This window comes from Panthera tigris, chromosome B3 (genome assembly GCF_018350195.1).
Source record: "Panthera tigris isolate Pti1 chromosome B3, P.tigris_Pti1_mat1.1, whole genome shotgun sequence".
NCBI lineage: Eukaryota > Metazoa > Chordata > Mammalia > Carnivora > Felidae > Panthera > Panthera tigris.
The window spans coordinates 93,044,750-93,060,218 of NC_056665.1; the positions used below are offsets into that span (position 1 = coordinate 93,044,750).

At 35.0% G+C, this 15,469-nt stretch overlaps 1 protein-coding gene across 1 annotated transcript in view; it reads left to right on the plus strand.

Moving 5' to 3' along the window:
- The window catches only part of TOGARAM1 (TOG array regulator of axonemal microtubules 1), an 83,530-nt gene extending 76,019 nt beyond the window's left edge, over positions 1 to 7,511 (plus strand). The window contains exons 20-23 of the mRNA XM_042989618.1: positions 1,286 to 1,475; positions 2,899 to 3,118; positions 5,696 to 5,782; positions 6,362 to 7,511. Of these exons, the coding sequence (XP_042845552.1) occupies positions 1,286 to 1,475; positions 2,899 to 3,118; positions 5,696 to 5,782; positions 6,362 to 6,615 (751 nt within the window). The 3' untranslated portion in view covers positions 6,616 to 7,511. The remainder of the gene's footprint in view (positions 1 to 1,285; positions 1,476 to 2,898; positions 3,119 to 5,695; positions 5,783 to 6,361) is intronic.
- The last annotated feature ends 7,958 nt before the right edge of the window (positions 7,512 to 15,469 follow it).

The window sequence follows — 15,469 nt, forward strand, 5'->3', positions numbered from 1 at the left end:
ATAGTGAGTTTCTCCATTTCACTCTTACTGTATCTTTCCCCCTAAGGTATATTCAATGCTATTCTACTATCAAATCCATTTTGCTTTGAACAGTAAAAAAGTCATCTTTAAACACAAGTATCAGTAATTAGATGACTTCTTGTGTTCTTTTGTTTTACTCTTCATTTTTTCACCTTTTATGTATCATATACTTCTTAGTTTAAATATAAATTTAATCCTCTGTTTTTTCTCATTGTATAGAATTAACCATTTTACAAATTAATCTCAGATTGATTTATTTAAATAAATTAAAAATAATGGATGAATACATCTAAGATCTGCATTCTAGATCACCATCCTGTGTCTACTTTTAAGATGATTCTGAGTCATTCATTAACCAGTGCTCTTAAGATAACATTAGCATCATTTTTAATACTGGTAGTCAGAAATGGTAACTGGCAACTGTTACTATTGTCTGTAAGACTTATCAATTTGCATGACTTAATTTCTTTCAAAGGGATCATTTATCTGCCATATTGAGTCACCCCTTTATAGGAATAAAAAAAATTATGCTAGTAATAGTAATTGAAATAATAAATCCTGTCAAGATTCTAGTTCTCCCATGCAAGTTCACATGGTTATTTTGAGTTAACATAGCAGGCCTGAGACTACTATTTTTGGAAAGTCCTACTTACAAGGTTAGCCCTTGGTTGGCATCTAGGAACTAGGATTTCAGGAGGATTGCCACTGTTCCTTAACTGATGAAGAGTAGTTTACTATACCAAAATTATTTGAGCAAACAATATGGTTTATGCTGAAGACCGGCTTTCCTTCTGGGAGCCTGGAATTTTAGTATATCCTAGGCAGAGGACCAACCATGACCAACTCCCTGAGCATTGGAGTCTCTAATAAGGTTCATTGGTAGACAGCATTTCACTGTGTTGTCACAGGTTGTTGCTGGAGTAATTAAATTTGTCCTATGTTACTTCACTGGGAATGGACCCCTGGAAGCTTATAGCTGGTTTTTTCCAGACTTTGACCCCTACACTTTTTCCCTTTGTTTATTTTGTTTTGTATCCTTTTGCTGTAATAAATCATAGCTGTGAGTAAAACTACATGTTGAATCCTGTGAGTCCTCCTAGCAAATCACCAAAGTCAGGGGAGATCGCAGGGACCTCCTTTAGCATTGTGGCTATCAGATCAGTTTGTGAATTTTTGAGAAATATATATGTAATAAGATGTATTATGTTTATGTTTCTCATAGGAAATTAAGAATGAAATTAAATTTCCCTTTCTTTGACTTTAGAGAAGTAACTGAAATTCGTGACATCACCAGAAAATCAGTTCCCCGCAATTCCTTAGAAAGTGCTGAATACATTAAAGTCATAACAGGTTTATTAAATGCAAAAGACTTCCGTGATCGTATTAATGGGATTAAGCAGCTTTTATCAGATACTGAAAACAATCAAGAGCTTGTTGTTGGAAACATTGTGAAGGTAATGAACTGTCAAAATTAATTTTCATTTTCAATATGTAGCTAATAGCTCATTAGTATAAAAAATTGCCCTAACTCTTAGTACTTTATATGTATTGTTTTAAAATGTTAAGCTTAGAAGAATGAATTACTTTCTAGAACAATTCAAAGTAATTGGGAAAAAATAAGAAAATAAAATAATAATATAAGAAAACAGCTGCTTAATTTGTCTGAATTTTCCCACTAGATGGTAACTCTTTGAAAGCTCTGTATTCTCAGAGCTCTTGGAACCTGAAAGCTCTGTATTCTCAGAGCTCTCAGTGCATATATGTCAAGTGAATCAATAAATATTTTAAAAACCAGGGCATTTAGGTGCTCTGATATTACTTAAGAGTAGATATTAAAATTTTTATATGTAGATTAGAAATCTTATATATACTAATTTATATACCAATGTTAGACAACAAGCAATAGAAAAGAAGATAGTAATAAATGTTAGTGGTACCAGAGCATAGATGATTTATGCTTCTTCAGAGTTAATTCAGTTAATTCCATTAGTGATTTATTAATAAAATCCCATGTTGAATTTGTATTATGTGCATTAAACTTGGCCAGCATACCATTAACTACTCTTAATTCCAGTAATGTTGTCTCTTAATTTTCAGAAGAAAGGTACCATATTATCATGTGATGGGCACCAGAAAGTTGCATTTTCTGATATCTGTTGAGTAAAAATAAATCTCTTGGGAAGACTGTTCTCACCATGAAAATTTTTATTTATATATTAACTTTCATATTTTTATGAGAGATGTGTATATGTATATCAGCCTCATAGAATAGCTCTTCACTCACCTAATGTGACTAAAGATTTTGCTTATCATTCACTTTTTATATCTTAAACTTATGAAAGTTAAGAATTCTAAAGAGCAAGGAATAATTGTTAAAGTAATCAGGTTAAAAGGTAGTAAAAATTTAACTCTGAAATTGCATATAAAATTCTCATAAGAAACCCAAACTGAAACTAAATCAAATCTCTATGGTTGTTATGTATCTAATTCTGTTATGAATAGTGATAAAAATGAAAACTTTCCTTGAGTTCTTAGAGTTAGCTAAGCTAACCACACCTTCCAAAAAATAGCATTTTTATCACATTTACGGTAAATCAGTCATCTTCCTACTAAATCAAATTTCACAACCTGAATTTATTAGGATGTCTGTTTGAGTGATGTTTGAAGACTTGTCATTTTGCTATAAGAAGGTTTGAGACTTAGATTTAACATCCAAATTTTTATAAAATTCCTATTGTCTATGTTCAAGTTAAATAAGATGTTGTGTGTATGTTTTTAAATAGTATATTAATAGCATAAATACTATAGAATGCCAAAAAGAATTTAAATAGCTATAAACATTATTTCACATTAAATAATTTACCAATTTACTTTCAGATCTTTGATGCTTTTAAATCTCGGCTTCATGATTCCAATAGTAAAGTAAATCTGGTGGCTCTAGAAACAATGCACAAAATGATTCCTTTGCTTAAAGACAACTTATCTCCTATAATCAACATGCTAATTCCAGCAATAGTAGATAACAATCTGAATTCTAAGAATCCAGGCATCTATGCTGCTGCCACAAATGTTGTTCAAGCACTGAGTCAGCATGTAGGTAAGAAATCTTACTTTTGCACTCAAATTATTTTGACTTTACTTTCATACTTTCTGTCCTACACATGATATACTTTGTATAATGTTGAAATCATAGATATTAAATATTTGTCATTTAATGTTGTGATATTTTCAGTAGTTTAAATTATTTTTAGAGTTTAATACTATCCCATTAAATTGACTTTTTCTTATTTTTGATTTTTCAGTCCTTTTATTCCTACCTCAACCTCACATCTGGTGCAAAATTAACTCAAAATGGATTGTAGATTTAAATGTAAAACTTAACTGTAAATCTTTTAAGGATAACATAGGTAAAAATCCTTAGGACTTGAGGGCTTGGTGAAGAGTTGTTAACATGATACTAAAAGCATGATCCATTAAAGTCGATAAATTAGACTTAATCAAATCTAAAAACATTTGCTCTGCAAAAGACCTGTTAAGTACATAAAGAGACAAACTACAGATTTGGAGTAAGTATTTGCAAACCACATGTCTGAGGAAGAACTTAGAATACATAAAGAACTCTCAAAACTGAACATTAAAACAAACAATCCAATTAGAAAATGGGCAAAGGACATGAAGGAACACTTCACTGAAGACGATATATGGATGGCAAATAAACACATAAAAAAGATGTTTAACATCACTAGTCATTAGGGAAATACAAATGCAGGTTAAGACCATGATCACTACACAAATATGTTCATCTGTTCAGGTTGCTTTAGCAAACTACCTACAGACTGGACAGTGTAAAAACAAACATTTATTTCTCACAGTCCTGGAGGCTGGAAAGTTCAAGATCAAGGTGCCAACAGATTTGGTATCTGGTGAGGGCCCACTTCGTGGTTCCACTGGAGCTTTCTGGGGCATCTTTTATGAGAGCTCTAATCCTAGTTATGAGGGCTCCACCTTCACGACCTAATCATCTCCCAAAGTCCTCACCTCCAAATACCATAACAACAGGGATTGGGTTTCAACATATGAATTTTGGAAGACACAGACATTCAGTTTATAGCAAGTATTAGGACAGCTAAAATTAAAAAGAGTGATAATACCAAATGCTGACAAGATTTCAGAGAAACTGGATCTCTGCTACATAAATAAAATGGTGTATCCACTCTAGAAAATGGTTTGTCAATTTCTTTAAAAAAAAAAAAAAAAAAAAACAACTAAGCATACACTTACCATATAACCCATCAGTTGCATTCCTAGGCATTTATTCTACAGAAATGAAAACTTCCATCCAAGAAGTTACACTCTTGTTCATAGCAGCTTTATTTACAAAAGTCCAAAACTTCAGGCAACCTAAATGTAATTCAGTGAGTTAATAGTGAAGAAATTTATGATACATCTATACCGTAAAATAGTACTTAGTAATAAAGTAGTATTATAGATACATGTAACAATTTGGATGGATCTAAAAGGGCATTATGCTTAGTGAAAAAGGACAGTCCCAAAAGGTCACATGCTGTAGGATGGCATCTTTGTATAGCCTCAAAATGGTAACATTTACAGAGATGGAAAACAAATTCGTGGTTATCAGGGTTTACGGGCAGCTAGGAGGGGCTGGATGTGCCTATAGAGCGATAGCTCTGTGGAGATCTTTGTGGTAATAGAATAGTTCCATATGCTAATTGCAGTGATCATTACGCAAATCTGCACATGTGATAAAATGACATAGAACTATACACACATAGGGATGCCTGACTGGCTCGGTCATTAAAGCATATGACTCTTGATCTCTGGGTCATGAGTTCAAACCCCGGGTGTAAAGGTTACTTAAAAATCAACAAAGAAGGTGAATGATGTAGATTAGAACTATGCACAGGTATTGTACAAATGTCAGATTCTTTGTTTTGATATGTACTGTAATTGTGTAAGATGTAACCTTTGGATGAACAGTACACAGGACCTTTTTGTACTGTCTCTCCAATTTCCTGTGATCTATAATTATTACAAAATTAATGGGGCTCCTGGGTGGCTCAGTCGGTCGAGCATCTGGCTTCGGCTCAGGTCATGATCTCACAGTCTGTAAGTTCGAGTCCCGCATTGGGCTCTGTTCTGACAGCTCAGAGCCTTTGGAGCCTGTTTCAGATTCTGTGTCTCCCTCTCTCCCTGTCCCCCCCCCCCCCACCCCCCGCTCGTGCTCTGTCTCTCTCTCTCAAAAATAAATAAGCATTAAAACTTAAAAAAATTAAAACTGAAAAAATAAGTAAAAATAAAAACTACCCCCTCCAAAATGTAGTTTTTTTCTGTTTTTTTATTTTGTTTGTCTTTAATAAACTTATATTCTATTTTTTGGAATAAGATGACTGGGAGATAGGCAATTCTTTTGCTTTTTTATGCCATATGATAGCTCTTTTAAAACTCTTATTTGAGGTATTTTATTTCTTATTTGCTATAAGAATAGTATTCTATTAAGGTTTTATACATAATGTTAAGTACTGATTACATAGATTTAAAAATCTTTTTAACACATTTGCATTCATTTATGTATCTTTTCCTTTTAATGCTTTGTAATGAAAAGTAAGAACTCATAACTCTTTAAACATGTGTCTGTATTATTCTTTTTGTTTAGACAATTATTTGCTTCTACAGCCATTTTGCACAAAAGCTCAGTTTTTAAATGGAAAAGCAAAACAGGATATGACTGAAAAGCTTGCTGGTAAATATTCTTCAATTGCTATTTCTAAAGAAATATTAACTAAGGAAAAATGATAGGCAGTTCAATTTCTTTTTGGGATAGCTACCAAATTCAATATCATTACCCACGATGTAGAAATGAATTGCATAATGATCTATACGAGAACTTTTTAAGACTTTTACCCCAAATTTTTTTGTTTATCCTTTTTTTTTCAGTAAGAATTTCTTCCTTGTCACGTTTAAAAATAAAGAGACATTAAAATCAAATTGGTACTCACGAAAAACTGTTTCAAATTATATATTTGATAAAAGATCAGTGGTTAAAATGTATGTTTTTTGGAAAACATTGAGATGAATTTGGGGTTTAATTCCTATCTTTACTAATTTTGCCTGAGCTAAGTTGTCCTATATGGAATTCTAATACTTGAAGATTCCAATCTTTGGGAGAAAAGTTTCTGACCTTACCTTCTTTAAGATGCTTGACATTTTAAGACAAGTGACATAGAGAAGAAGCTTAGTATATTTTATATGCTTTTTAATTAGCAAAAATTGAATTTATATTTTTAAAAACCTGACTGTTTACTAAATTTTTATGTTTCAGATATTGTTACGGAACTTTATCAAAGGAAGCCCCATGCCACAGAACAGAAAGTATTGGTTGTTTTATGGCATCTCTTAGGGAACATGACAAACAGTGGCTCTTTGCCTGGAGCTGGAGGAAATATACGAACAGCCACATCTAAATTATCAAAAGCACTTTTTGCGCAAATGGGTCAGAATCTGTTAAATCAGGCTGCATCTCAACCACCACATATCAAAAAGAGTTTAGAAGAATTGCTCGATATGACAATATGAAATGAATTATGAATCTTTGATGAAATATAGTATGATGAACAAAATTGTTTACATGATGACACATGGAACTTTTTCAAGTTACATTTTCAGTGCCTGCACTACTCATCTGATAAATTAAGTCAATGGCTATTTGTATTTGCAGCCAGTGGGCACACATCTGCTCTGTATCAACCCTATCACTTGTACCCATCACAGACAGAGAAACCTAAAATAATTAATATAACCTAATATTCATGAAATCTGAGGCCCATGGAATGAATCCAGTTATATTTTTGAGGAAAGTCCTGCTCATTTGCACTGTTCTATAGAAACCACAGTTCATTGCCCTATATGTACAATTAGATTTGTAATTAAAAATATACTTTTTATTATGTAATCATGTTCTGTCATTACTCAGCCTTATTTTATGAAGTGAAATAAGTCATTGAACTATGTTATCACAAACTAACTTTTGTGTGCTATTTGTGAAAAACATGTATTTCTGAAATCAGTCTGCTAATATGATTGTGCAGTATTAGCTTGCTTTTGCTGCTGTGTTAATGTGATATATTTGCTTACCATTTGGGTTTAATCATCTACATAATTGTGAAATTTAACAAGTTATAATGAAGCATGGTGACCAAAGTTTTAGAAAACACTTAAACATTTTAAATGCACGTTTAAGAAAACGTGTTGAATGTAACTCCCTATTTTTGTGTGAAAACACTAAATTTTATTTCTATATGTCCTGACATTTATAAAGGTGTTATTTTGCTGCCCAGTTGTGTAATTCTCAAAAATAGTGCCAGGTCTTCTATAGGCTTTTCTCAGAATTCTTGGGCTATAAGTACTGTATGCATCTTAAAAAGAAAAGGAATGTTATAAAAATAAAAGGATTTATTTCTGTAGATATGTGAGAGGTGTCCTATTTTTCCAACTTCCAAATTTGTTAAAATAAAAAGTATATATATTGTAATACTGACCTATCATTTTCACTTGGTATACTTGATAAAATATTGACCTATCTCTATTGACCTAACAATAGACCTGGATTATAGTTCTAGCTATAGAACTATAGGAAAATTAAGCATGTGATCTTGGGCAAGTCACTTACCAGTTCTAGGTCTCCCATTTTGTCATCTCTAAAATGTGAGGGCTGACTAGATGATTTTTAAGGTTCTGTTTTGTTCTAAAATTATATGGTTCTGTGTTATAGTTTATTCAATGATCACTTTATTACAACTGTGAACTATCCTCATTCTTTTTCACTTCTTGTGTCACTAACTGGTTTTCTGATGTATTTGGCTGCATTTTAAATTGTGATTCTTTGTATTACTGCATGAGTGCTAAGAAGAAAATGGAGGTGCAGGGGGTTACAGCAATTTGAAGAGAAGCTGAAAGGAAAGACTTGGTTACTTTTTCTGTTTATGGGCATTGTTACATACATTCATAGTTACATATTTCTTAAATGCTTTATCTTCTAAGTGTATTTTATTATGTATCTATAGTTTAGGTCTGAAGTTGGCAAACTTTTTCAGTAAAGGACCAAAAAGTAATTACTTTTGGTTTTGTAAGCTACAGGCAGATTGTGGCATATTCTTTGTTTTTTGTTTCATTTTTTTATAATTTTTTTTTTTTCAACGTTTTTTTTTTAATTTTTATTTTTGGGACAGAGAGAGACAGAGCATGAACGGGGGAGGGGCAGAGAGAGAGGGAGACACAGAATCGGAAACAGGCTCCAGGCTCCGAGCCATCAGCCCAGAGCCTGACGCGGGGCTTGAACTCACGGACCGCGAGATCGTGACCTGGCTGAAGTCGGACGCTTAACCGACTGCGCCACCCAGGCGCCCCTATAATGTTTTAAAAATGTAAAAAATATTCTTAGCTCAGGCCAGACAAAAACAGGCCTCTGGCCTAGTTTGTCAACACTTGGTTTAGACTCTTTTGACCTTAGCTGTAAATCTGAAATCGTCATTAAAGTTTGCTTTAACCCCTAATGATATGCACCATTGAAACAATAGTTACAGATTCCAAGTTTTATTAATTTTGACCATTGTCCCTGTGTCATTGCAAATTTGCCCCTACTAAATTTGCATTAATGTTGGATATATTGAAGGTAAATTTTAAATTTCAAAGGGAAAAGACCATTACTTTGTATATAAGCTTAATTATCTCTTTTTTTTTTTTTTGAGTTGATGTAGTTTGAATTTTGCACTGAAAAAGTACAGTAAATAGTCACTACTATTAATGTGAGGACTTTACATAATCTCTGTGCTGTCTTTTATTATAAAAATTTTTTTTAATGTTTATTTTTAAGACAGAGAGAAACAGAGCATGAATGGGGGAGGGGCAGAGAGAGGGAGACACAGAATCCAAAGCAACTCCAGGCTCTGAGCTGTCAGCACAGAGGCTGACGCAGAGCTCCAACTCACCAGACTGCGAGATCATGACCTTAGCCGGAGTCGGAAGCTCAACTGACTGAGCCACCCAGGTGCCCCAGTGCTATCTTTTATTATAAATAAAATACTCATGTAACAGAGTCCCAGGCCTTAAAGATTTTCTCACTTTTAGTAACTTCTTAATAATGAGTACTCAGAAGTCAAGCACTTTGTTATCAAGAACTGTTATCAACCCAGAAGTCAACAAAAATTGGAGACTGATCACTGATTAAAAGAACTAATGCAGCCGAAGGCCTGAATAAATTGGAATGAAGGAATAATTATACAAGTAGTGATAATTATAAAAGTTGATCCTCACACTGTAACTAAAAAATAAAGAAAAAAATTTAAATGGCAGATTTCCCCAATGGAATCCATATCATATAGTCATTAAAAATGATGGGGCACCTGGGTGGCTCAGTCGATTAAGCATCCAACTTCGGCTCAGGTCATGATCTCATGGTCCGTGAGTTCAAGCCCTGCGTCGGGCTCTGTGCTGACGGCTCAGAGCCTGGAGCCTGTTTCTGATTCTGTGTCTCCCTCTCTCTCTGACCCTCCCCTGTTCATGCTCTGTCTCTCTCTGTCTCAAAAATAAATAAACGTTAAAAAAAATTTTTTTTTAATGTTAAATACTTTAATCACAGGACAAAAAATGTTAAATACTTTAATCACAAGACAATATCCATAGTGTGTTAAAGGAAAAAAGTCTGACTACAAAATAAATGCAGTGTCTCTATCAAATATATATGCACACAGAAAATAGAATTGGAATAATATATAGCAACATGTTAAACTGTAGTAAACTATGAGTAAAGAAGTTAATTTTTTTCAGTGTATTATTATGCAATTTATTTTTTTCAGAAATTAGCAATATGTGTTACTTATGTAATGAAATTTCAGTTACGATAAGTAAAAGTCTAAAGAGAATCTGAAAATAAAGATAATGTGAAGAGAAAAAATAAGGCAAAAGAGAGAGACAGTGAATATCAGTGTTAAGAGAGGTAGAAATGACTAGAAGGGAGATGAGAGGGGAGCAAGATACGAAGGTAAAGAGCTTAAGACTTTGATTTAGAAAGCATGGATTTGGAAGCCAGTTTTATTATCACTTACCAAACCTTAGGAATATTCTGAGCTACCATGAGGTCCAAAATTAAAATGGAATTAGGAGTAAGAAAACATTTGTAAACTTCAAATTTTCTACAAAGATAATTTCTTGCCAGAAGCAAATGAAGAAAGATGAACACAAACCCTATAGAAATCTTGAATGTTAGGATAAGCTAAACCTATTTATTTCATTGCTAGTTGGGGGGGGGGGCTGAATATATCAAACAAAGGCAAAATCAATTAAGTACTCAATTATCATTAATGATTTATGGTTTCATAAAGCATACTATAACAGAGAACCTAAATTCTTAATTCATAATTAAACTCTCTGGGCAGAACAATGGATAAGCAGAGACTTAAAGATTTTAAAGTAATTTACAGATTTATCAAAGTAGTCGTTAATATATATATATGTATGTGTATATATATACATATACTATACATATATATACATATGTATATGTGTGTGTGTGTATGTATATATATATATATATATATATATATATATATATATATATATAGTGGGACAGCATTATGTAAAATGAAGACAGACTGATCTGGTGGTACCAAATTTTGGCCAATCCTGAATTACTTTTTTTTTTTCACCACTCTACCTGGAGTAGTACCTAAGCTGGATGCTAAATAAATGATATTTGAATAAGATGGTGAATGTTACATAAATTTGAAATTTATTCTGGAGACAGAAAGCAATGTTTTCAAGGGTGGAAGTGGTGTATTAAAAAATAAAGCAAAATAACCAGTAGCAGAGGGTTAGTTGGATGGAGCAAGGCAAGGGTGTAGGCAAGGAAGTCAATTTGAAGCACTAATCCAAAAGGGGCAAATAAATCTCATCAAATGTTACAGTCTAATGAGTTGACAGTATCTGCCTGTGCAATGTGTTGAAAAAGTTAAATCAAATTTCAGTAGGAAGGAGTGTATTGATCTATCCAGGACTCAGAGTCAGACTCTAGATAGTAAAGTATAGTAGAAGCAGTGAGAATTGAAAAAATGGATCTGAAATGTATTGGTAACACGGTTGACTGAATTGATGACACTCTTAGATTTGGAGGATACAGGAGCCAAAAATTAACGAAGTTTGTAACACTGGTGAGTTTCTCTAGAGCTTCTACTTTTTTTACTTAGGAAAGGAGGCCTTTTTTATGTACTTCTAGCTCTATCTCATTGACCACCCTTAGATTCATGGGAAGCTGAGAAATTGAGTATTTCATTTCCTCGTCTTAAAAGTAGAGGAAAATAATAGGGATTGTAGTGGGAATAGATATGACTGAGCCAGTCAATAATATCTGTTATATTCTATAAGCCCCCATTCTGTCTGATGAACCACAAGGCATTCTATGCCCCTGGGAACTGGTATTAGTTCAGAACCAGTGTCCAATCAATTCTGAAAAGCATATTTTTCCCCCAGTGTGAAGTTACCTTGATAAGTACCCAGAGATCCCTTTCATAGTGATATTTTCATAGTGATATTACTGCAGAATCCTTAGTGGTTCCTTCCCTTATTTCAAGTGGTCATGGGAACTAGGTGAGAAATTGTGATTCCCTTATTTAGAGTTTTTTTTTTTAATACAAAACAACTAAGATCTTAGTATTTTACTCATCTATTTCGATCCCATGATCAATTAGATATTGCTAAGTATTGTTGCTCCTGGCTGGCTCAGTGGGTTAAGCATCTGACTTTGGCTTAGGTCATGATCTAACGGTTTGGTTCATGAATTCAAGCCCCAAATCTGCTGTCAGCACAGAGCCCACTGGTATCTTCTGTCTCCCTGGCTCTCTACCCTTTCCCCGCTTGTGTGCGCATGCACACTCTCTCAAAAATAAATAAATGTTAAAAAAAAAACAACAACTTTGGGGCACCTGGGTGGCTCAGTTAGTTAAGTGTCTGACTCCAGCTCAGGTCATAATCTCATGGTTCGTGGGTTCAAGCCACACATCAGGCTCTGCACTGGTGGCTTGGACCCTGCTTGGGGATTCTCTCTCCCTCTCTCTGTTCCTCCCCCACTCACATTCGCTTTCTCTTAAAATAGATAAACTTAAAAAAAAAAAAAGATATTGCTAAGTATCCCTGCTGGTCAGACCATTTAATCACCACAAGATCCTGCTCCCTATTATCCTTATTATGCTTCTTTGCCTCTAATAATTGAGTTCTCTGCCATCTAGGAATCTTTGTATCACCATAGAAATCACTGCACCTATATCAACAGAAGACCCTACTATAGCACCCCCAGCCACAGAGAACAACTACCACACAATCTTCCTTGACTTACAATGGGGTTATGTCCCAATAAACCCATTGTAAGTTGAAAATGTTGTAAGCTGAAAATGCATCTAACACACCTATCAAACATCATAGCTTAGCATAGTCTACCTTAAACGTGCTCAGAACTGGGGCGCCTGGGTAGCTCAGTTGGTTGAGCATCCGACTTCAGCTCAGGTCATGATCTCACAGTCCATGAGTTTGGCCCTGTGTCGGGCTCTGTGCTGACAGCTCAGAGCCTGGATCTGCTTCGAATTCTGGGTCTTCCTCTCTCTCTCTGCCCCTCCCCCCACTTGTGCTCTGTCTCTCTGTCTCTCTCTCTGTCAAAAATAAACATTAGAAAAAAATTTTTTTAATAAAAAAACATGCTCAAGCACTCTCAACAATAGCCAAATTGTGGAAAAAGCCTAAATGTCCATCAACTGATGAATGGATAAGGAAATTGTGGTTTATATACACAATGGAGTACTACATGGCTAGTAAGAATGAAATATGGCCCTTTGTAGCAACATGGATGGAACTGGAGAGTGTGATGCTAAGTGAAATAAGCCATACAGAGAAAGGCAGATATCATATGTTTTCACTCTTATGTGGATCCTGAGAAACTTAACAGAAACCCATGGGGGAGGGGAAGGAAAAACAAAAAAGAGGTTAGAGTGGGAGAGAGCCAAAGCATAAGAGACTCTTAAAAACTGAGTGCAAACTGAGGGTTGATGGGGGATGGGAGGGGGGGGTGATGGGCATTGAAGAGGGTATCTTTTGGGATGAGCACTGGGTGTTGTATGGAAACCAATTTGACAATAAATTTCATATATTAAAAAAATAATTAAAAAATTTTTTCTACTAAAAAAAACGTGCTCACAACACAATGGCCTATAGTTGGACAAAATCATGTAACACAAAGCCTATTATATAATTAACTGTTGAATATCTCATGTAATTTATTGAATACTGTACTGAAAGTGAATAACAACGGTTGTATGTGTACAGAATGGTTTTAAGTGTTTTAATGTTTTTTAAAATTGTTTTAATGTTTTATTTTTGAGAGAGAGAGAGAGAGAGAGAGACTGAGAGGGAGAGAATGAGTAGGCTAGGGGCAGAGAGAGAGGGAGACAGGATCCGAAACAGGCTCTAGGCTCTGAGCTGTTGGAGCTGGATGCGGCGCTTGAACTTGTGAACTGTGAGATCATGACATGAGCCAAAGTCATACACTTAACCGACTGAGCCACCCAGGTGCCCCAAGTGTTTTAATGGTATGTTTACCCTCGTGATTGAGTGGCTGACTATGTGCTTAATCACTCTTGCACCATCTTGAAGTTGAAAAATCATTAACTTGAACCATGTAAGTTGGAGACTGTAGTACTTTTCAAAGATGCTGACTCTCCCCTCTCCTGTGTATTTCTTAAATCTTGGTGAAGGGAGTGTACCTGGCACTCTTAGGGATATATGGTTACAGGTAAGTGGAAATTTGTTGATGAATAGTTCATGCCAACACTCTTACAAAACAAACTACTAGAACCATTGAATTTATATATACATATATGTGTATATGTCAATATGTAATATTATAAATATATATAATACATATTACATATATCTAATCTCATCTAAAACTATTTTCTTCTTCGTCTAGCACTCAATGAAATTTCTCATGTGTTCTCCATACTTTTGTCAAGGTAAATTTGTAAACTTTCAACTGTCTTGCTATTTAAGTCTTGCTATACAAGTTTGACGTTATAACTGGCCCCCAGAATATGCTGGAATCTGATTCTAAGTTGAGGGAAAATGTAAGTATTGGGAGTAGAGAATAAGAAAAACTGGCCTCTTCATGCAAGATGTGGCCTCCACAGATTTGGTGAAGTCTATATAGATTTCCAAATAAGGCAGGAATGATCTCTTCAGACCAGTGAGAAGGGGTTGCTTTTGTTTGATGAATGAGGCTCAAACACTGAGAGGTTATGAGTTAAAGATACTTCAAATTATTTGAATTCTACCATGTGCCCATTTCATTTCTTTGGTTCTGCTCTTTCCTGAACAATGCCTTAATCTTCACAGAAGAGTTCTGACAAGGCTATGAATTCAACTGACATTGTAATTTGGCAATCTGTGGGCTCAGACTTTGAGTGTATTTGGCTTTTTTAGGCCCATGGCTGCAAAGAATAAATTCTTTTGTTACTATCAGAGGAAGTCCTTGATTTTTGGTTCCTACTTTAAGCTAAGAATTTAGAAATCTGATCTTATCACTGTCTTTAAGCTGTCCAGTGTTAGTATAAATAACCACCCCACCCTTCACTTTCTGCCAAAAGTTTTGCCTTCCATGGGCACGTCATTCTAGATGGCTGCAGTTTTATGCCATATGTGTACTGTATGCGTTGAGAATCCCAAGCAGGCTCCACAAAGTCAGTGTGGAGCCCAATGTGGGGCTTGAATTCATGAACCGTGAGATCACGACCTGAACAGAAATGAAGGGTTGGATGCTTAATCAACTGAGCCACCCAGGAGCCCCTGTAGATGCCTAATTCAAACAGAAGAGAGTTCATAAAAAGCATCTGGTATTATAGTTTTTTATGAGGCTGGGTAGCTAGTAAGAATGTCCAAATTGCATTACACAGCTGGTCTGGGGAAAACACTACTGCCAGTATTATAGAGGAGAGGTACCACATCACCCACTGATACCACACACTCCCACACTGAATCCTGGCCTTAAGAGTCATGTGTGCATATCTCTGTGCGTGTGTGTGTGTGTGTGTGTGTGTGTGTGCGCGCGCGTGCGCGCCTGCATGTATGTAGGGGGACTAGGAAAGTAAGTGTCTGGTAGTTTTGGCTCCTACAGTGGAATGTAGGCTCTCTGCTTCAGAGAGAGGTGATGTCCCAAACAGAGCGAGGATTTTGTATGCTAAAACAAAAAATGTCCACTGCATGAGTCACTGACATATGGAAGGTAATGTAATCAATTAGGAGAAAACACATTGCATTTAAATTTCACATTTATGTGAGGTTTCGTGTTAGTCTGGGTCTTCCAAAAAGCAGATGCCATAATGGCAAGAGATTTATC